This window comes from Drosophila virilis, chromosome 2, assembly GCF_030788295.1.
Source record: "Drosophila virilis strain 15010-1051.87 chromosome 2, Dvir_AGI_RSII-ME, whole genome shotgun sequence".
In the NCBI taxonomy this organism is placed as follows: domain Eukaryota; kingdom Metazoa; phylum Arthropoda; class Insecta; order Diptera; family Drosophilidae; genus Drosophila; species Drosophila virilis.
Genome location: NC_091544.1, coordinates 11,160,619 through 11,183,138, shown reverse-complemented (window position 1 = coordinate 11,183,138; position 22,520 = coordinate 11,160,619). Strand labels below are relative to the sequence as shown.

General features: G+C 38.3%; 1 protein-coding gene across 2 annotated transcripts in view; it reads left to right on the top strand.

The window, feature by feature from the left end:
• Positions 1-3,147: 3,147 nt before the first annotated feature.
• Positions 3,148-22,520, top strand: part of Oamb (Octopamine receptor in mushroom bodies) — a 28,368-nt gene continuing 8,995 nt past the window's right edge. For both annotated transcript variants that reach the window (XM_032439116.2, XM_032439114.2), the window contains exons 1-6: positions 3,148-3,615; positions 4,143-4,456; positions 12,616-13,096; positions 18,419-18,710; positions 18,774-19,010; positions 21,158-21,677. In XM_032439116.2, coding sequence (XP_032295007.1) covers positions 18,459-18,710; positions 18,774-19,010; positions 21,158-21,677 — 1,009 coding nt within the window. In that variant the 5' untranslated portion in view covers positions 3,148-3,615; positions 4,143-4,456; positions 12,616-13,096; positions 18,419-18,458. The remainder of the gene's footprint in view (positions 3,616-4,142; positions 4,457-12,615; positions 13,097-18,418; positions 18,711-18,773; positions 19,011-21,157; positions 21,678-22,520) is intronic.

Below are 22,520 nucleotides of genomic sequence, written 5' to 3'. Positions count from 1 at the left end.
ACATCAAGTGCGTGGCTGCACTTCTTTCGGGCTGTTGGTCCAATGATGGGGCTGTTGCCTTGTTGGCGTTTTATGCGCTCTACCACTGCTTGAATGGGAATTGAGTTAAGTTCTCAGGCGATGCTATATGAAAATGTGCCAACGAGGCAGTTTTCCTTTGCTGGATTTTCTTTTCGCTGCTGTTGCTGTGCGCTCGCATGGAAAATCAAGCGAAATGTATCTGGCAGGCAGCCAGAAAACCAGGATAACTGAGCGAAACGAAAGCGTAAACCAGAAACGACAAACGAATATTTATTACAGGTGTTTGCCTTTGAGTGACAGCAGTGCCAGCAAAACAGTCGCATAAGGGGCGGCTTCCGTGAAATACAGAATAACAATAACAAGCAGGAGACACGACCTCAAGCCGCTGAAGCAACGATACAAATCCAAGCATCAAGATACGCAATCAAAGGCGCAATAATAGCAGAAGAAAAGAAATAAAACAGAAGCCAACAGCAAAGGCAATGTGAGCCGAACTTAAAGTGTATTTCTTCTATTCCAATAAAAGGTTGTCTTTTTTCTAAAAATCATGGAACTTTAATGCAATACGTAATTGCAAAATATCTGAGCATGGATAAGGTTTTGGCACATTTTGCATGTTACAGCGATTCAAAGTTCGGAGAACCGTTTCAAAAATTATGTTTAAAATGTTTTGCTGGTATTTTGCGTGCATTTTAAATCATTTTAAAAAGCCTTAAAGTTGTTTGAGAGTTTAGCTAGAACAAAGTTTGAGTTTAATTAATTATATTTTTCATGCCAAGTTAAGCAGCATTACAAGTAGGTCAGTAGATTTTTAATTCAAATTAACTTGTACTTTTCTGAACTTGTTCTTCAAATAAATAAATAGTACATTTTAAAGCAGCTTCTCCGACAGAGTCGGTTTCTTGTCCAATATGATTAACTCGCTTGCGTCTGAGTCCTTAATTGTAAAGTACCAAATCAATAAAAAAAAAGGTAAAGAGTACAAAAAAAAAAAAATTAAATCTGTAGATCCGAATACCTTTAGTGTGTGTGGGTGTGCGCTATTCATGGGATTTGGTGATGCAAAGTATGAAAATTGTGTAATCAGCTTTGTGCAAATTGAACACCCAAAATCGTCAGATAAGTTGATTATAAGAATTTGTGTGCAATTTCCAAGAATTGGGGCAACAATAAAGTAACAATAACATTGTGAAGCTAAGGGGAAATGCGAAAACTTTCCACAGCTCGAGCAAAAAGCTCGTGCAACAAAGTTTTGTGTAAATATTTTTGCAGTGCTTTAAATTCTTTTGTATGGCTGAAAGGCGACCCAAGCAGCTGCCTGACAATATGCACTCAGATCAAGGCGTTGAATTCTTACACAGGCCAAGTCACTTTACGTTTAAGCAGCATAATATATTCCAGATTGCATGCTGAGCACCGTGTCCTGCTCCTGCCCCTGCTCCTGGCCCACGCTCCCCCACCCTCACTAAGCCAAACACAGTCAGCAGTTTTTGCTGGTGACTTACTGACTGTCAGGTGCAACGTCCAAGTGGATTTTCTGGCTGTTTATGCAAATTAACAAGGAGCGCGCACCGTCGAGCTGCCTGCAGTTTCCTTTTTGGCCATTCAACAAAAGTTTCTCTTTTCGCTTGGCAGCTGATTGTCAGATTTATTGCTGGCATAGGGATTGCCAGCTTGAGATACGAAGTGAATGGGGTAAATAAAAGCGGTTCGTCTTTCATTATGATTACATTCGCCTTAGTAAGGGGTTGTTGTTAGGAGGGGCGTGGTGTTTCGGAAAGTGGGTAAACAGACAGCCCAAATAAAGGTTGCATTTGTTTTTGTTGAGCGATGGGCGAGCCTTGCTTATGTGTTCATGTGCCCATCATATGTAATTAATTTGGCAACAGCTGTTTATCCTAATTAGCGATGAATTCTGGCTGTTGCCACTTATGAGGGTGCCAGTGCGTGTGTGCGTGTGTGCGAGTGTGTGTTCGTGTATCTGTGTGCGAGCGTATCTGGGGCGAATATTGTGTATTATTCGCACCACTGGCTACCAATTTGGTGTTCCAAGTAAACAAATGTCAACGATTGCTAAAATAAAGTGTTGACATCTGGAACCAGTACCAGAAAGAGTACGTATAGAAGCTATATCATAGATATATAGACCATAGATCCTAGAAAAATATCCTACATACGGTTGAGCAAAAAAAAAAAAAAACAGTCCAAGCATGCTTTAAAGGTATCTTTCACTGTGTATCTGGCTGAAACTTAAATTTAAAAGTTGAATTCTTAATCTTAACGAACACCTAAAAGTGCGCCTTCGCATCAAATGCGCAACTTTCTGTGTCGCCCCTTCCAAGTAAAAAGGTTCTCTTTATTCATATCATCCCAATAACTCTTTTAGTTAGCCTATTGGCCATATTGGCTAACTGGTTATAGGCCCTTGTTATAGGGTGCAATCAAATCAGCTGCTAAAATCCAATCGAAGCATTCACCGCCAAAAGGAAAAGTGGTTAGCAAAAAAGGAGCCGAAATTTTCTGGAAAATCAAAAAAGAAAATTTGCTAAATTGACAATGTCAACTTGCTCATCAGGCAAAAATTGTACATAAAGCAAAAAGGGAGCGTCAAAACGGAAAACCCAGCCCAATTTGATGTAAAACTCACACTTTGGTAAGCGGTGCGAGCCCCCCTTTTTCCTTATTGTCGCATTCTGCTGGTCAAAAGCAAATTATTTGATGCTCTTCATTTATTATGCGTCCTTTCGATTCGCCCTTCTGCCGCCCCCAAGGCGGCGTCAAATGGCTAACAAGTCGCCGCGTTTCAAACAAAATTTTTAAGACGAAATTCCGTCCATATACCCGATATAAAAACAACAACAAAAAGTGAGACTAATTAGTCGCGTTATTGATATACCACTTGGCCAAAAGTAATTTTATCTTCGCCAAATTTGTCGCATGCGATTTTTATCCATAGCCGAGCAAGGCAGTCGCCGGCAACAACAGCAGCAACAACGGCAGCGGCTGTTGCTGTTCAGTCTTATTGGAAAACTTACTGTGGTGTGCTGTGCGCGTTCCAATTCCAGAACGTTCCGCTTGGCGCTGTGGCGCCAACTAGAATCGAATTGCCAATCAGTTTGTGTTGAAAATGCCGCCGCGTTGGTTGTGCAACGCATAAAAACGTTCATGTTGACGCCAATTTTAAGCCGTGCATAACGGTACAAAAGAATACGTACTCTATGTGCGACTGTGTGTGAGTGCGTGTGTGTGTGTATGTGTGTGGGCGCCGAAGCTAAGAGCGCTCGGTGTCGTGCAACGAAGTCGTGATCGCAGCCGCGTTTCCGTTTTACGCATTCAGTTGCCGTCGAGTCCTCGTATTGAACAAAAGTGCAAGGATTCCGCTGTCGAGTGATGTTCAAGTGAATTAATTGAATAATGTGCTGAATAATATGAATCACTGATGGTATTCAAAAGTGAACACTTCTCGGGCAATGACACACGCTGAACAACTGCAACGGCTACGTGCTTCACACTGCATAATTATATTTTGGGCAACAATTCGAAATAATATTAATAATTAAAGCAATATATCAAGAATCGAGTGTGTCTGTGAAAGTGAGTGCACTTATATACTCAGAGCTCAATTGTTATGCATTCATAGTTTTTGTATCAAGTGTAACATGTCTTTTATGTGATTTTATTGTGTTTCGCGTGTTGTAATTTTTGTTGTCCATGTTATGTGTATTACCGTATGAGTGTGTGTGTGTGTGGGTGTGTGTGTGCCACAATTATTTCTTTTGTTGTCGGCAATTAGCATCGTTAGGAAATAATTTCATTGTTTTTAATGTTCCCCCATTTGCATAATGACTGTTAAATAGAAAGACAAAGCAAATTTAATTTTACAAATACGACAATTCGATATAAAGCCAGTTGTTACCGCTGCATATTATCCATTTTCCGTTAATTAGATTTGTTTGATATCAATATGGAATGCTGTCAATACTTTAATCATGATGTCAGCTAATCGTTCAAGCACTTTACAATTATTATTTGGCAAATATTTCAATGAATGCGCCATGACAGCTAATAAATATTTAGCCATAAATTGTGTGCTTGCAATTAACAAATTAATTTTATTTCAGCTGGCACAAGCAAACAATTCATGCTATAGATAAACCAATCATGAAATATGTTAAAGCTAACATAAATAATGCGTGACAACAATTTAATAGCAACAACAATTGGAGCGTAAGAGACAACAAAAATATAATATACAAACTTTAAACAAACTGTCAAGCCGGTTGCCGCCTCTTAAGTGCATCAACTGCAGCAGCAGCAGCAGCAGCAGCAACAACAACTAAAAACAACTAAAACTTGACCGAATTTTCAATCAATTTGGCGTCTCTAATCTCGCCCAGAGTCGCCGTCGCCTTCACGATCGCAATGATTTATTCAGGTGAGTCTCGAGCCGAGCGAAACGCACTTTTTTGTTTTTTTTTTTTTTTTTTTTGTTTGTCGTTGTATTTTTTGTCGAGCTGTTTGCCCGCGGCGTTTAGCTATGCAAATTGATATTTGCAATAGGCGTCTCTTGTTTTTGGGCCTGGTATCGTTTCAGGGCTGAACTCTCAAGTGCAACGATTTTGAATGATTTTTATTGCGCTTGGCACCAGCCGTAAATTCGCAACTTCAGCTAATTACAATTCGCTGTTGCTTGAGCTGTAGCTATGGAAATGTTGCCTTTTTCGATTTTCTTTCACGCTTTTTTGTTATTCTATATATATTTATATATATATATATATATATATATATATATGTATATATTTTCGTTGTTTGAGACAACTTACGGCGTAATTAGCAACAAGGCGGAAGGGCATATTACAAAATGCAATTAAAGAAACACGCGTATTGTTGTTTGTGCGACATTTTGCGGCTTTTTAAATATGGCACGTGCTTAACTAGAAACTGATTTTATTATAGTAATTCCAGTAGTCTAATTGAGTAGAATTTTTTTGGGCGTGCACAAGAATAGAATAGAATAGAATAGCACAAGAATAGCACAAGAATAGAACGTTTAGCCGAATTATCAATAGGTATATCGCAATAAACACAACGCTGGCGAGTTACCTGAGCAACAAAGTTGCAACAAGGCTTTGGAGGGATTATCACCTGCGAACGCGTTAAACAGCGGCAATAACTGTTTCGGCATTGATTTACTTTCAGCCTATATTCCATTCAGCAACATTTAAAGATGCAAAATATCAAGTCACATGGTTAACTGCGATTCAGCACATTTAGCGCTCAATGCCAAATTGATAATATTCCAGCCCTTTGCTTAAGTGTCAATTTCACAGGGGCAATTAAAATTGACAGTCGAAAAGGGTCCACAATCGCAAACATGACTTGGCATAGGTCAGAAAAGCACAATACCGAAAGAAACGCAAATTAATTAATAATGCGCGTGAAAGCTTTTTCATGTATGTACTTAGAGAGTGGGCCTCAGTACACATACTCGATTTGTTCTACATGCAGACAATTTGCTGCTTGTACACATATCAAACTCAATGAATTTTATTATGCTTTGCATTCAGTGAATGCATGCAAAATCGTTTTCAACATTTCTTTGTCTATATAGCAATAGCAATATATACAGAAATAAAAAATAATAATTTAACGACAGACGCAGCCTACGTGCATAAGGCAATGAAACCTGAGATTCTTTAGAACAGTGGAATACCAAAACAAAAGCGAACATTTTTTTTAAATATGCAACAAACAAAATGTATAACAAATGTGTGTATGTGTGCGTGTGTGTCTGTGTGTGTGTTTGTGTGGGTATGGGAAATGGAAACTTACTACTGGTAGCTGGTGACTGGGTGGCTAACCAGACGAGGGCAGTCTTTATCAGAGAGTGAGAGACAGAGAGCCACACGTACTTATAAGGAAAGCAGTTGGAATATATACTTATTTATGGGTCGGTTATAAAATTGTTTTAGGTGTCTGCAGTTAGTGTGTGCTGGCATTAAATAACAATAATATAACAATAAAACAGCTCGAGCACGACTCCAGCCCCTAGGTAAAGAAGCCAACAATGTGGCCAAAAAAGTACGAGCGGAGCCGAGGCGGGGGCACTGTACAGCCCTTTCATGAATTGTGTACGCTTGTTTAAAGCGAAACGCTTTTTTGTTGTCGTGCCACTTTGACAGTTTATTGCAATGCTGTTACCTTACGTCTGTCATGGCACACGGGCCGGTAAGGAGAACAAACAATGATAAAGGCTGCCTGGTAAACTTTATTACGCATACGATGCGTGAGCCATGTGCGCCAACAAACAAAAGGAAAAACCAATTTGGTCATATATCTGCATATATTGCCTTTGACAAATTGCTAATGAGGCCACATGTTTAAATAACATAAGTTTATACCCTAGAAGGTATATTGAATATTCATCTTTTTCAATTAAAATATGTTTTTTTCGATTATCTTTACATTTTTTTTTTTCACTTGAAGTATCTAAACGAAAATAAATACTGCTGCTACTATGGAGTATGAATGCGACCCTCAGGATTCAGGAGTTATCTATTTTTCCTAAATTTAACAGAAAAGCTTGAAACCGTTTTACCTGTCCCGCTTGCAGCACACAAATTTCACCTGGCCATACAGCACTCAAATACTGCAGCTTAATATATAGTATGTATGTGTGTGTATATATTTACGACCAAATAGAGAATCTTCTGTGCACAAACAATTGACTATTTCCTAATAGCAGGTTTAGTAATATTTTGCATTCTGTTGGGACATTTCGTTCCCATCTAAATAGATAGACTGTCGTAAAGCACCGACGGGCAAATTGCGAGCGGTTGTTAAAGTTTTGATTGCCTGTAAATAAACAGCTCGTTGTAGCCACAAAAAATGGAAGCCAAATGAAGCTTAAAGCGGCAACTTCTTGGGCAGCATTGGTGCAAGAACAGCGAATGCGAAGTGAGCGGAAATGAGTTTGCAGCTCGTGGCGAGCTTAGCACTTGAAAAATCACTTAATTCATTTAAATAAGCACCAAAATGTCACAACCAATGGCTTGGAAGTCCATTTGCCCCAAGAAGGACGTCAAACCGTTCGTCCTGCGTCCTTGCGCCTTTTCGGCTGCATGCCTGTGTAGAAGTCGGGAAACTAATTTAAAAATCCACTTTCTAAGCACTGCCAACTACACCTCCGTCTGCTCCGCCAGCTAGCCATAGACAAGAACTTGGCATCCTCTTTGGCTGGCTATTTATTTTTTCATTTCTTGCCTTTTTATGATGATTTTGCACTGCGCTTGTGCGTCGCAGCTCGGAGCATTGGGCAAAGCAAACATTTTAGCCTCAAGTGTTTAAATATAAAACGGAAATGAGCTTTGCCAGACGGTAGAGTGCGCTCCTAGCTGTCCCAACAGTGACTTCCAACGAATTATACTCCCAACTGGGATTATACCCGAAACGTGCCAAATGAACTGCACACGCTTACACTCGCACACACACACCTACAGTCATTGTGCCTGCTCTTACGCTGCATAAAATGCCCAGAAGAAAATGTCAATTAATGGCGGTAACTTTTTCATGTCACCCCTGAATTAATTGCACACCAAGGAAGTCATTTTAAATGATTTGCTCTGCTCACTTTAATAATTTGTCATTTAGTTTTGTCATTGTCAAAGTCATCTGCCATTCAATGCAATGTAAAAGCAGTCAAACGACAGACAGCTAGACAAACAGACAGACAGACAGACAGACAGACAGACAGACAGACATACAAGCAATCGAATCAAATTCCTTTTTGGGGCGCTGCAAGCCACGCCCCTGGCGCATATGAGCATTTGTTGGCATTTAAATTGTTTTCCCGATGCGATAACAAAGCTGCATTTGCATTTTTGATTATTATGCAAAAGAAACAAAAAATATCAAGCCGTCGAATTGTTTATACCCTTACAAGCTAGCTGATTGATTATTAATGTTATATCATTTTAAAATGATTACAATATTGCTTTTTATAAGTATAGCTAAACATATAAAGTAATTTATTAAAAAACAAAAATATAATACTCTGGTGCAGAGTGAACAGGTGTATATTTGCTTTGCCGAATGCTTTTTCACTTGAAATAACTTCAGTTTCAAACCAACAACTTTTTACCTCGACAAATAGTGAGCGATAACTCATCTAAGTCTACATCTCTCAGAGACCTACATAGATCTACATTTCTTTAGACCGAAAGACAGCAAATTCAGTAGCAGGATTACTGAAGATTTTCTTTACTCATCCAAAATATTGCGACTATGGCTTTTATAGAACCCAAGTATATCAAAAGTTCATGTTTTACAAAGTCACAGCTCGAAAGTTTGAAAAACTACCCGAGAAATGAACAAGAAGTAACTTTTCGACTAGTTTTTAGTTTACACACAGTTTGGCGCTGTCTGCTGCAACTACTTGCTAAGAACGACAAAATTTTCTAACAAGTTACATATATCTGGCAGACGTAGAGTAAATCAAATTAAATGAAATACAGAAAAAATTGTATTGCAATTTATGGATTTGATTTGTGTTGTTTTGTCATTTTGATTGGCATTCCGAAATGGCAACAACTCATCAATTTGGCAATGTGCTGTGCTCTGTGTGTTTTTTTTCTGTGCTCTGAGCTCTGTTCAATTTCAATTTCATTTTCAATGCCACAGCCCAAAAACTATTTGCTGTCCAAGTTTTTGTTATTGTAGTTGTTGTAGTCAAAAAATGCATAAATATGTCAGAAATGAAAATAACAAATACCCATTGAATACCTTATGCTTTTGTTCTTCGGCTTGTGTGCGGGTGTGCGTGAATAGGCAAGTTGTTAATTGATTACATTTTACAGAGCTCCATTAAAATAGATTTGCTTTCGGTTTTAATTCGTGCGTGTTGTTCGCAACGCTCTCAATTGCGATTAGGCTAATTGAAAGCACAGTTTTAATTTATATTTCACTTGCAAAGTTTTTGCCAAAGGGCATGTCTGCTTTGGCAGCCATTCATGCGTTTATTTCGGCGTCATTCATTAGTCCGCTTATGAGGCACTTTGGCGACACGCCTCAATGATCCTAACCAACTACATATGTGTGTGTGTGTGTGAGAGTGAAAAAATGTATGTGAAAAGCTGTGAGATTTTCCTATGAATTTGAGCTACTACTTTCAGAGGATAAATGGACGCGAGGGCGTTATAATGGTCTTATGCCATTTGTAACGCAATGAAAGTTTAGTATCCGAGATGATTTAACGAGATAGAATTACTCAAATTTAGTCACAAATAATTTAAAATATCTGCGTGTCTAACACATATGCGGCAACGAAATGCGAGCCGCAATTGTTTCTAAAATTTTGTAATTTATATTCAAAACTAAGTAACTTTTAGGGTCATAAGTTATTTAGGATTGAAAACGGTTTAGCCATTGCGTTGTGGCCACAAACAAAATTTTCCTATGCCAAATAAAAAAAAAGCAAACTGGCAAATAAAATGTGAGAAATGTAAAAAACTTAAATAAAAGTACACATCTGTAAAAAACGACACGAAACAGCATGAAAGGGAAACTTGCTGAAAATGTGAGCGGAGTGTGAGAAATGTGTGCGCAAAACTGAAAACAAATTTGCCCAAAGCGTTTTCACAGCCAATTTTTTATGCAAAGCCAAAGACAGCGTTTCACACACACACACACACACACACACACACACACACACACACACACACATCCATCTGTCTCTCTTTCTCTCCCCCTAGCTGCACGTATGTGTGTGTAAGTGTTGTGTACATTTTCCTATTTGTTGTGCATGGCACATACATCCTTTTGTTGGACGGAAGCGAACTAGCCGCTCGCTTCGCATCAGCACATTTTACATTAACATATGTATATACATTTTGCATTCAAGTAGATGGCTTTGTATGTGTGTGTGTGTGTGTGTGTGTGTATATATTGTGTGTGCATTTGGGCCAGCAATGAGCAAAAGTGTCATAAAACATTCAAGCTCACGCACACAAACACACACGCACACACACACACGCACACACACTCATATTGCCGCACACTTGAGTGCTGCAGCTGCCCTAACAATGCGTTTTGCAAGGAAAGCGCCTCGACACCCCAGTCGGACGCGCACTAATGCAAGTAGCATGCAGCTCGTGTTGTTGGTGTTATTGTTGTAGGGAATTTTTGCACAAATTTACGCAAGTGAGAGCACAGTGAATGAAGCACAAATGATGGTAAACAGCTTTAAGAAGAGATGTGAAGGATGAAATTGTTGTGCCCGACACTTAAGTGGCATTTAGTCTAAATCTCAATCTGTTTTTCAGTCGAGTGATTTCGCCTTGTTAGTGACACACTCACACACACACACGCACACACACACACATACACATATTGATAAACAGCACTTGGCCAATTGTTGTTGGTGTTGTTAGTCATTTTCCATGGCAGTTAAGTTGGACTTTAGTGGCCATAATGGCAATATTTATGTCATATAATCTTCTAAAGGTCTGCACATTTTAAATTTCCTGTTTAATGGTCACACACGACAGCTAAACACTTAACAAAATATATGATCTATTTAACGAGTATGTATTACATGACATATGCATATTATTCTCAGACTAAATCTCAATTCCTTGTGGCTGTTGATTGTAGTGTATCCTTTCTACATATTAGAAGCAAGACATTATTGTATTTTATATCTCAACAAATCATGTCTTAATCTTAAGCTTCTTAATAAAAGTAAGTTTAATAATTCTGGTCTGCCGAAAAGTATGCTTGTTTATTAATTAAAGAAATTGCAATTGTTTTCAAGAATTATATAAGCATTTACTTGTCATGTTCTGTTAGTCGAGAAAAGTTATAATGAAATAACCCCAGCGTATCTGTTATTTTTCTTCTTTTTTTTAACAAATTCATGTATTCTAATTCTGTGACGCCGAGTTTGTCAACCATCAAAAGATAATAAATAAATAATTACAAAAAAAAATTAAAAGTGACAACGCAAGAATAACACTCTAACAAATTGGGAACCAAGGCTATTGTATTACTCATTTTGAATAATTAAATATTTAAAAAATAAACTTGGACTCAAGTCCCCGTTCATGTACAAGCATATTCATGTTAAGCAGCTATAAGCTATTGAAGCTTTAATAAATTAGAAAATATTAAGGCGCATATTTTGGGAGACACGTTTTGACCAAAGTCATTAGCCGTCCAAATGGAAATTAGCTGCCACAAATGATTTTGATGTCCCAAAGTTCTGCCCAAAAATAACTATATATATGTCCAATGTTGTCATTGTTAAGCCGAAATTCAAAGGCGTGTCGAGGCGCACAAACCTCAACAGATTTAGATTATAGTAATGAAAGCTAAATAAGTTATTACACAATAATGATTCCCATTTGACTTATTTTATGTTCATATATATATATTAAATAATGAGCACATGAATTGGATTATTACGTCATTTATGCATATGTCAAAGCTCATGTCAAAGTATTTAAATTGCGCCCACATAGCGAACTTTGAAGAACTTTTGACCTTTGTGCTTAAATGGCTTTTAGATTTTTTCCTGATAATTATATAAGCCAGATTACATATGTGCATGTTTCAATATAATCTCAACAAAATTTTGTGCGTGCGCATATTATCAAAGCGTTTGGTCGGGACAAAAAATCGTTAAAATATTTAACATAATATGTTTATTGATTTTTGTTCAATATTCAATAGTGAAGGCTCAGCGAACTTGAATTGAAAAAGTTTTTGGGAGCAAAGCAGAAGAAAATATATTTGTATGTGTGTATGTATAACAATGTTAAAGCTAATTTGCATGGCCAACGGATATGGAGTGGAGAATCAAGCTATGCATACAAATTAACAATGGAAATGCAATTTGTCATACTTTGCACTTTGACGTTTCATTTTCGTAGCTGGTGAAAAGAAGGAAAAGACTATCTGACAAGTTGTTGGCCTGTGAAAAATGCTGCCAAGCTTGAAAATGACAGCGCATGAAATGAGAGAATTGGGCAGGAACCAAAGGGAACACAATTCAAAAGTGCAACCGCAATGCGCCTTGAAAGGCAAATTAATCAATCCATACACGTAGGCAGCCTAAAGGGTGAAGTACAGGCAATTTCATTGTCTAAAATCCAATACTCTCGTTCACATTTATTTATCTTGACAAAATTTTACAATTAACGCAAAATATGCAGTTTAGCTTGCAAATTAAAATGAAGCTGCACACTTGCAGAAAAAATGTACTAATAGCAATTTTAAACTATATAGTGCAGCTTACTAAGCAAATGAACAGGTGATTTGTGTTTTGAGAATTGTTGGCAAACAAGTTATTGAAAACTGAACTATTTGCGGCAATTAAAATTTGATTACGGTTTTACTCTGCTCGCTGGCGAGTAATTGTGAAAAATTTCAAGTATTATTGCTATTGGTTTTAAGTGTAGCATCTGTAGTAACTGTGCTCTTTATTACTTTATAGCGCCAAGGTGGCATTAAGTCACATTGCGTATACGACAGGTGCAACGTATAAAGCTCTTCGCTCACCTCATTCACTTCTCTCTCTCTCTCCTTCTTCGTTTGCAGCATATTTCTGAAAAACTGACAATCTGACAACAGAGAAAAAAAAAAAGAAGAAAAATAAAACAGCTTATACCGACACGTTCAAGCCCAAGCTTTTAGGCAGTCGTGTAAACAGTCGTGCAAACATTTTGCTGATGAATGTGCCGCTGGCTTAGTGAGTGCCAAGGATGCCAATGAAAGTGTAGCTCAAAGTGATTCGTGCCACATATTGTTGCATGTAAACACAAACAACAGACAGTAGTGGCAACTCAAAGACCCTGTTTGCATAGGACACCAAGGCACAAAGGCTAAACAGTTCTATGTTCTGAATGGAGACGACGCGTGGACGCCAACGGGCCACGGCAAGCAGACGGAGCTATCGGGGCATTCGCATTGGCCAGTGTTTGCTAACATCAGCCAAAACAACAACATGGCCATAATAAGGCAACAGCAACGAACTAAATGTAATTCATGGTTACAAATACCCAACAACCTGCTGCTACTGGTAAGTGCGCGTGATTCGAAAATATTAATGATTTTAATTATGTTGCATTGATTTCCCGAATTACAACTCACTTGAGATAAGCTCTGTGCATTACTTAATCACCCTTTACTCATTAAAGATGTTTAAAGAAGGTCATGAAGATGTGTGTCTCTGACCAAATGTGAGCCTGGTGATGAGCTGAATCGGTCTAGCTTTCTTCGACTGCTTGTCCGTATTCATAAACGAACTACATAACTCAAAAATTACACAAGAATATATATAAATTTTGAATAAATGTTTTAAGGATTAGAAGACAAAGACACCTTATAGGACATGCAAATTTCTAAAGCACAAACTTAAAGTTATGTTGGGCACAGGCTGTTTCCTAGTCGCACACTCTAGACTTGAACACTTTAACTTATTTCTTTTAGCCATGCATAACATTTTGATTCACAATTAAAAATATTTATACCACTCATTCATCTGAAAAAATTTAAGCGTGTGTGTGCAATTAGTCAATGTTGGCGTGTTGAAAATATTGTTGGTAACATTTCCTGTTTATATTTCCGGTGCCCTTTTCCGCTGTTAATAAAAGCACGCACATTCTGTACTCTGCACAGTTAGAGGCCTTCGGTACCACAGGGACACAGCCAGCTTGTATTAGGCAATTCACACATGTCAACAGCAAATAGGAAAAGCACATGTAACTGGAATGTGGCACGTGTGGCAGCTGCAGCGACTCAGTTGCAGTTGTCGTCGACTCTTGCTCTGCGTGTTGCAATCAACATTGACATGATGATATGTGCCATAGACATTGATTATATTGTAACTGTCAAGTTTACACAGCTCTAAGGCCGCGTGTTGTGCGGAATGCGAATTGCAGTTACTGTTAGGCGAATGTGTGGCAATAAATTCTAAGAATAAATCTACATGTCACTTGTGACAGTGGCAGCGAGTGCGTCGTTTTTATGAGCTAAGTGCGACTCGTAAAAGTTACGTATACGCCACCGAAACGTGCCACTACACGTTGCACGACTGCTCGTAAAAAGAGCATTAAACAGCAGAGATGAACGGCACACTAGTTGCCCAGGATTTCAAGACTCTGTTAATGGCTGAACTATTTAGCTAAGTCTTTAAGCTACTCTTAATGACATTAAGCAATTCTTAGCCTTTGTTTTAATTTGACACATAGGCTTTAATTTGCCAACGGTTACAGTTGGATTATTATAATAATAATGCATTCCATTGGCAAAAGACCTGAATTGCCGACTAAATACATTGCGGATTAAATTCAAGTGTAGTTTTGGCTTTTGGTAAAAACCACTTTGGTGCCACAAAACTGTAAGGGCTCAAGGACTTTTCACTGCAATTTTCCCATCCACGAAAGCCACAAAAAATGCTCTGTGTAATGCTAAAGCTCAACTTGAAGTCAAGCAAAATTTATATTTTACGAGTAGTTATTTCGTCGGTTTTATTTTGTTTATGTGCGCAATACGCGAGCAATTATCAGCTTTAAATTAAAAGTTCCTGTGGGTTTTGAACATTGAAATGCGGTGACCGCAAACTTTTGGCTCTATCTCTGTGTATTTTGTGGCATTTTGTGATGCTATGTGGCATTTAATGGTGCACTTTTATATAAAATTGTTGCAAACTTTGCATCTAATTCTACTTGTTTTTTGACGCGTTGCAAGTTGCACTAATTAGCGGTGAATCTTTTGGCTAAATCGTGGGCTGGCTACGCAATACATTTGATAAATGTGCATGGATAAATGAAAATTGGATTCTAACCTGCTTACGCAATCATCTATATGTTTAAAAGAGTTAAACATGTCTACTAACCGTATTACTTACAGTTACTAATTGCCTTCTAAGCTATTATATAACTTTGAGGTCGAAAAACACGTGTTTTGTTAAATTTAAGGCTAAGTCTTACATCAGATAGCTACTTCCGTGCTGGGAATTGTAAATTCATTTTAATTTACGCTTAGTCTTAAGTCTAAGTACTTGCATTTGTTTGCTCTGAAAACTATAATTTTCCAGCAGGTCACCAATTAAAGCGAGAAACTTTCGTTTACAGTACATTCTGTGTTTCTACAGAATTCTTGCTTCTTAGTTAGGTAGCCGACGGCAGTTTACCCTCGACTCACTTAGAACATAATTGGTCCATTGCAGTGTATAGCTCATCCACCTACCATTCTCCTAGGACCCAAAAGATTAAGAAACAAGCACAAAGCTCCAACCCGAGGCATGGTTAAATCTGATATGCGTTTAGGTCTTTGCACAAAGAGATATCATAGTTCCGTCAGGATTTTTCAACTTAACAGCTTGCTACAACTCCTTTGGCGCTTGGCAACGCATTTCCCTTCGGCGTGCAGCAAGTAAGAGGCGGATGCTTTAGATATAAAATAAATTAGAATATAAATTAAACTTGTGCACAACAATATGCTGCCAAGTAGACTAATTGAATAGTATACAATTTACAACATTAAGTTTCAATAAAGTAATTTAATGCAAAATCTGTACGCATTGGGCCATCAGTGCTTGCAGTTGGATTTATTCTCGTAATATATAATTTGTTTTGATGACCGCAATCTATCATGCTTTGATAATTTAAACTCCATAATTTGTGTCGATTTTATTCAATTAAATAGCCTTTCTATGTGCTGAATTAAGATTATTTACAGTTGAATATATTTTCATTTACATAGATTTCCTTTCATTGAAATTTTACGCTTCGGCTCTCAATTAAATGGCCATTTCGAAATCCAGACAACTTTTTTATGCCACTGTAATTAAATTGAGCACATTGGGCCCTGAAATTTACCGTTGCCCTGCCAAGCCCGTACGCGTCATGCCGTCGGATGTAAATCCTTCGTCAACTGGGCGAATGCGTTACGAAAAAGGAAAAATTGCGTATACGTGGTGTGGGCCGGGGGGTAATGCTTCTTTTTTTTGGATTTATAGGCGCTGTTCATTTTAAATGTCAATTATTTATCATGCACAAGAATTTAATGTTAGCAAATTTCAACTTGTAACTCAATTTGTCCATTTTTCATTATTAGCTGCCATAAAGCCACTTTTACCACGCGAATTTTGTACGAGAATGAAATGACAAATATTGCACTAGGAGGGAAAACTCGTGTATGTGCTTTTAATTTTCAACGCTTCACAAAATTCGCTATGGCGCATGCCTTACCTTCCCCCCAAGCCCGGCGCCCCGCAACATTTTTGGCAGCCTTGGCCACAAAGGCTTCCTCTTCTGGCTTGTTTACTACATATATTGTTTGTCATGTGTGTAATTTCTGCTGCCTTCCAACCGCACTGAGAGCCACTGATTGCTTTTATTGTGACCCCACAACAGCCCCGTTCTTTAATACACTTTGTTCTGCGATAATACCCGACTAACAAGTAGTGATCAATTTCGGCTACCTCAGGCACGGAACTTTTATATTTTATTAATTTAATATATTCTTTATAACTGAATATCATTTTTTGCGCTGCTTCACTCCTAATGTCTTAAAGCATACTTATAAATTATGGGTAAAAGTGAAAATGCTGCTTACGGGGTAAAGTTTTGTGTTACCATTTTGGCCAATAAACACAATATCAGTTTTGAGTGAAGTATTTATGCACAAAATTTAACGATAACAAGACTTAAGGCAATTTGGAACGCTCTGACTAGGGATAATCGCTTTGAACATACCCTAATTTTAGGTGAATTTGCGAATATTATTATTATTATTAAAGTCTTTTTTAGCCTTCGGCTAAAACACTAAACCTACATTCATACAATCGCCTGAATTGGGAGTTAGAATTTTTGAAAAAAAAGTTTGGATTGGTGCAGAGGAAGCACCTAAATGTTGTATAGCATACTTATTATTTTTTCTACGATATGTCTTGCTTTTAAAGACCCTGAAATTGGGCGTTCAATGAAACTGTCTTGGCTATTGATGCTTATCAAGAACATGAAAGCATTTTTTATTCTTGTTAGATAATCAAAACTTTATTAGGCATTAATCAATTTAACGAGGCAAGAATTTTAGTTGGCACTACACAAAAAAAAAAAACAAAGACAGCTTTTCTATAATTAAAACTTGATGCCAATTCATAGGCCATATTGTGAATAGCTAATTTCGACCAACGTCAGCTTTTTCCTTGACAATGACTCAAACCCAATCGATTGCTGTGGGAAATGACTTTCTGACATTCAATATTGAACAGCAGTAAGAAAGTAATTACAAATACAAGTGCACAATTGGCGACCCTTCAAGGTCTACAATAACAACAGCAATTGTTAACTACTTTGATTCCTGGTGAATCTTTGTATGTAAACAAAACATTTGGCAAGCCATGAAGGTGTAACAGCTGTGCTCTGTCGCATCAAAATGCGAGTCTATTAAAAATTGAAGCAGCTCTGATGCGAGTACTTAAGTTAAATAATATTTAATCGATTTATTGCGTGCTTTGAATATTTGAAGCCTAGTAATTAAGTCAACCAAGCCCAATATGAAGTGATGTTTTTTCTTGCCTTTTTGCTGCTCAAGCATTAAAGTCGAAAATAATTTCAACGGCTGCTTGCCACAAATATTGATTAGTGGCCAAATTGAGCGCAAATATTGAGTGTGTGTATTTCGAATTTGCGCTGTATTTATAGCATGTTTGATGAGCCGATAGCACTCGCTATGGCAATCCGAGTTTGCATTCGAGTTCATTCATAAATTCAGTATGACGAATGCTACGTACATTTGATAAACATGGCTAAAACGATGACAATTAATGGCCACAATTAAATTGCAATGTGCACGCCAACTGAATGGCAAGTGCTAAACTCGCCGACCCCTTCCCATTCCCCCTGCACAACACCCTCTCTGTGCGCACCACTGACTGTGCCATTGTTGCAGTACTGAAATATCATCGCTTCCGTTTCCGCAAGCACTTAACCTGTAATTATTTGTAAATCCCAGTTGAGTGGCATTTTGCTCTAGCTTGTGGCTTATGGCCAAGCAATTTCATAGCTGGTAAGTCTTTCCGTTAGCCATGTTAACCAGGTTTTGCCAGTCAGCGTCCGAGCGGCATTTCCCCGCTGGGCATTAATTTAAGTTTTCAAAAGGTATATTACAAAACTCTCCGACCCACATAACAAACACCTATTTGTTTTGGCCATTATTCTGTTGGCCTTGTTTCCAGCACTTGAGTTTTTCATCTGGTATCTACGTATTTTCATAAATTAATTAATTAAGCATGCCGACCACGCACCGCCTGTGTGGCCTAAAGCACAGAGCTAATTATGCATTGAATGGGCTTTTAGTAATGCTCGCTGTTTCTTATTAAATTGGCTTGCAGGTGGTGAACACAAATATACACCCATCACAAAAGTACCGCCATGAATGAGACAGAGTGTGAGGATCTCATTAAATCTGTGAAATGGACGGAACCGGCGAACCTGATCTCTCTGGCCATACTCGAGTTTATCAACGTACTGGTCATTGGCGGCAATTGTCTTGTAATTGCCGCCGTCTTCTGTTCAAACAAATTACGTAGTGTTACCAATTTTTTCATCGTTAACTTGGCCGTTGCCGATTTACTAGTGGGCCTGGCGGTGCTACCATTCTCGGCCACCTGGGAGGTGTTCAAGGTAATTGCAACGAGATATTTACTAAGAAGAAAAATACATAAAGAAAACAATTTATAATTGTAGGTTTGGATATTTGGCGACGTCTGGTGTCGCATTTGGCTAGCGGTGGATGTCTGGATGTGCACGGCATCGATACTGAATCTATGTGCCATATCTTTGGATCGTTACGTGGCAGTCACGCGCCCCGTCACCTATCCAAGCATAATGTCAACGAAGAAGGCCAAGTCCTTAATCGCCGGCATTTGGGTACTCTCATTTGTTATATGCTTTCCGCCTTTAGTTGGCTGGAAAGATCAAGAGGTAAGCAGCCCAAAACTGACTACACACCCAGACATACACACACACACACACACATGAACCCAGCCACAATTACAATAAATTAAAGTGCAAAGTGCTTCACTGAACTAAATTGAAGGCAGAAAAACTGTTTTTGGCATGCAACCGTCTCGCAGGCAACTACAAAAGAAACCGCAGTTAGACGCTTGGGCGACCCTTTGGACAGCCATGTTCTCAATAGGACCTGTCATTGACACCATTACAAGTTAAAGTTTTGGCCAAAACCGCTGCCCAGCAGCATGAAAATGTGGCAAACGTTGAAGGCCTGCTAAGCCTGCCATGTGGCTCATTTGTGTCAACATGCCCGTAAAAGCAGTCAAATTGCTTGAGTCAAATGTGTATGCTGGTAAATACCCTGTAACTAGAACAATACCCTCTCTATACTTTATAGCTTGATTTTTTTTCTGCATCCCACAATCGATAGGTTCATAAGTCAGCTACAACATTATACTTATCTCATAAATCCATGGACGCATTCATGTATTTCCTTCCGCCTCTCGCTTCAGCTGCTTAGCTATACAACTCTCTTCCCAATTTTCATAGCTGCAGGTATTCATATCAAGTGTAGCCTTTCTTGTCCTTTTTGCTAGCATTTTTGGCTCGTTTTTGTGTTGTCGTTTTTGGCACACATGCATAAAGAGTCTTATGTAATGGCAATGATAATGATGTGCCACACATGAAGCAAAGGCAACACAGGCAGAGCCAGCCAACAGACAGCATGGCATAATTCAAGTGTGTGCGCCTTGTACTCGGGTAATCAGATCAGCAGCGATATGGCAACTAACTGGGCCAACGAATTACGACTTCCTGAAACACTTTATTGTCCACAGCATGTGTGGGTGTGTGTGTGTGTGTGTGTGTGTGTGTGTGAGTGCTTGTTGTTATTGTCCAACGAGCCTTAGGCCAAGTTGGGTCGAATTTACTGGCCATATTGTTTCAACTTTGTAGTTAATGGGGAGATTCAGCTGACAAGTGGGAACTACCTACAAATATGTTTGTCATTCGGGCAGCACATCTATAGACCATAAATCTCTCATAGCTGGAGGCAATCTTGGTCTGTTTGTACGCTTAATCTTAATGGCAGCTGCCCATCGAAATGCTCCATTCAACTCGCAACAGTTGCCATCGGCCGCATTCTCATGAACGTACAGTATCACATGAAAGCATCTTTTGAATGCATTCCCGTTTCTGTTTGCCATTGCATTACAGTCTCCCAGTTGCCTTGGACTCACTTAATGAGCATAATTGAAGCTCGATTTACGAGACAGCGGCAGGTGGCATTGATTATTATTATCTTGCTGCCGTGTGCTATGTTTCGGGCCGCTCAGCCAGTGAATGCGTCTCATCCCTTACTCTCTCATCGACTTTTCAGTTGGCTCCATTCAATTTCCACTCAGGTGTATATTTACCCCTGCCAATTCTGCAGATGACAGAGCATATAATATATATTTATTTATATATGTATTCCGCTCAAATGTCGCCCTTGGCATTCGTAAGAAGCCTTAAACTGTTTGGGGCACATTTTATTAATACGCTTTCCACTTACCGTACACCCTATATATTCCATATGTTTAAAATGGGTGTGATATACATTATAAAACAGTTCGGTTTCAAAACAGTTCGGATATAAATATGTATATTTAAACAATCGAGGTCAGCTATGCATAGATATTTGATTCAATTTAAAACTATTCCGCAAGCCTTAAAAGCATAATGACAGAAATGTACCTTCTAAGTAGGGTATCCCCAAGCCGACTAGTTTTTCACATGTTGTATATACATTTAGTACATATGTATATCCTCTTCCTGGCGCCCAAATGTATGCTACACCTTAGCATAATATTTATGCACAACACGTCCCGGCATATCTTTTGCAAAATAAACCGCTTTAAGTTGCATTTTTATTGGCTTATTGTGAGCAATGTGTGAGTCAGAAATGTTTGTGTGCGAGTCTAGAATTTCAATGGGTTAGCTGGATGACAAAGCTTTTAATATAACCCGTCAAATATCATACATACTAGCACTTCAATGGGTTAGTCGGATGATAAAGCTTTTAATAAAAAAACCCGTCAAAAACCATCTCTATATATAAACATTCGTGTGCATTTCAGGCCATGGTACAACCGACCTACACACGGGGAAACTATACGCTTTACTATGCCACCACAATGTCAAGTACACAGGATGAGCAACTAGATGTAGGTAGAATTAAGCAAAAGCAGGAGGAGGCTGCTGCCTCGCCGATTATTGAAAATGGCAATGCTTACAATCCATACGATCCCAACTTTGCGCCAATCGATGGCTCCGCTGAGATACATATTGCAGCCATGACGACGACGACAACAACAACAACAACAACAGCAAGGACAACCACAATAGCAAAAAGCACAATTTCGCCTAGCACAGAAATGGATTATGATCTGTTGAATGCTCCAGTGGTGAACATGCCACAGCCGGCAACAAGTTGCCCCTGGAAGTGTGAGCTAACGAATGATCGGGGCTATGTGCTCTACTCGGCACTGGGCTCCTTCTATATACCCATGTTTGTAATGCTCTTCTTCTACTGGCGCATCTATCGAGCCGCCGTGCGCACCACGCGTGCCATTAATCAGGGCTTCAAGACCACAAAGGGTGAGTAATAAATATATCCTATATATAGTAGTGTGAATATCAAGATCGGTAGATAACATTTGGACACATTTTTAAAAATTCTTATTCACAAAATTTATGGCAACTTGTGCGTAGCTAAAAGTTTTGTCCCTTTAATATTTTCTAATAATTCTCACTCAATTCAATTTGATACTCTTAAACAGTAAATTTTGTAACCCACGTAGCGGTTGTAGTTCGTACATATAAATACTTACAATTTAATCCTCAATTTTCATATCGACTCTTAATTAATTTTCAAACTTCTAAACGTGTAGAATTGTTGTGTGACGTCTTTGCCCCCGTTTTTTTGATTTAATAAAAAAAACATCACAACAAAATGAACATAAAAGAGTCCGTCAAATATAACACACATATACACACATACACATTTTACAGACAATACATCAGAGCCATTGTCAATAATAACCAGGCTAAACACATCCATGAGTTATAAGTTACTAGACCTTTTTCTAATTCCAATTTCGAATCAATGCAGTGCAGTCAATATAAAAATGACATTTATAATTTCCTTGGCATCAAAAATGTTGAATCGATTCGAAATCGGTATTCGAAGCAGGACTATTTATATAAGTTATCTTAGCATATTGGAAGTCAAGTACATAGAAATTCATCTCTCTGTTTGTGCGTATATGTCCCGTGTCTAACTTCGTCATTGCAGTAAAACAACAATTGCAATCAGCATTTGCATAAATTACCAGACATTGTTCTATAAAAATGTCAAATATCCAAATTTACATTTATAAATAACCACACATATTTTTTGTCGGCATTTTGTTTTTGTGTTCTGCACTCAATACATTATGA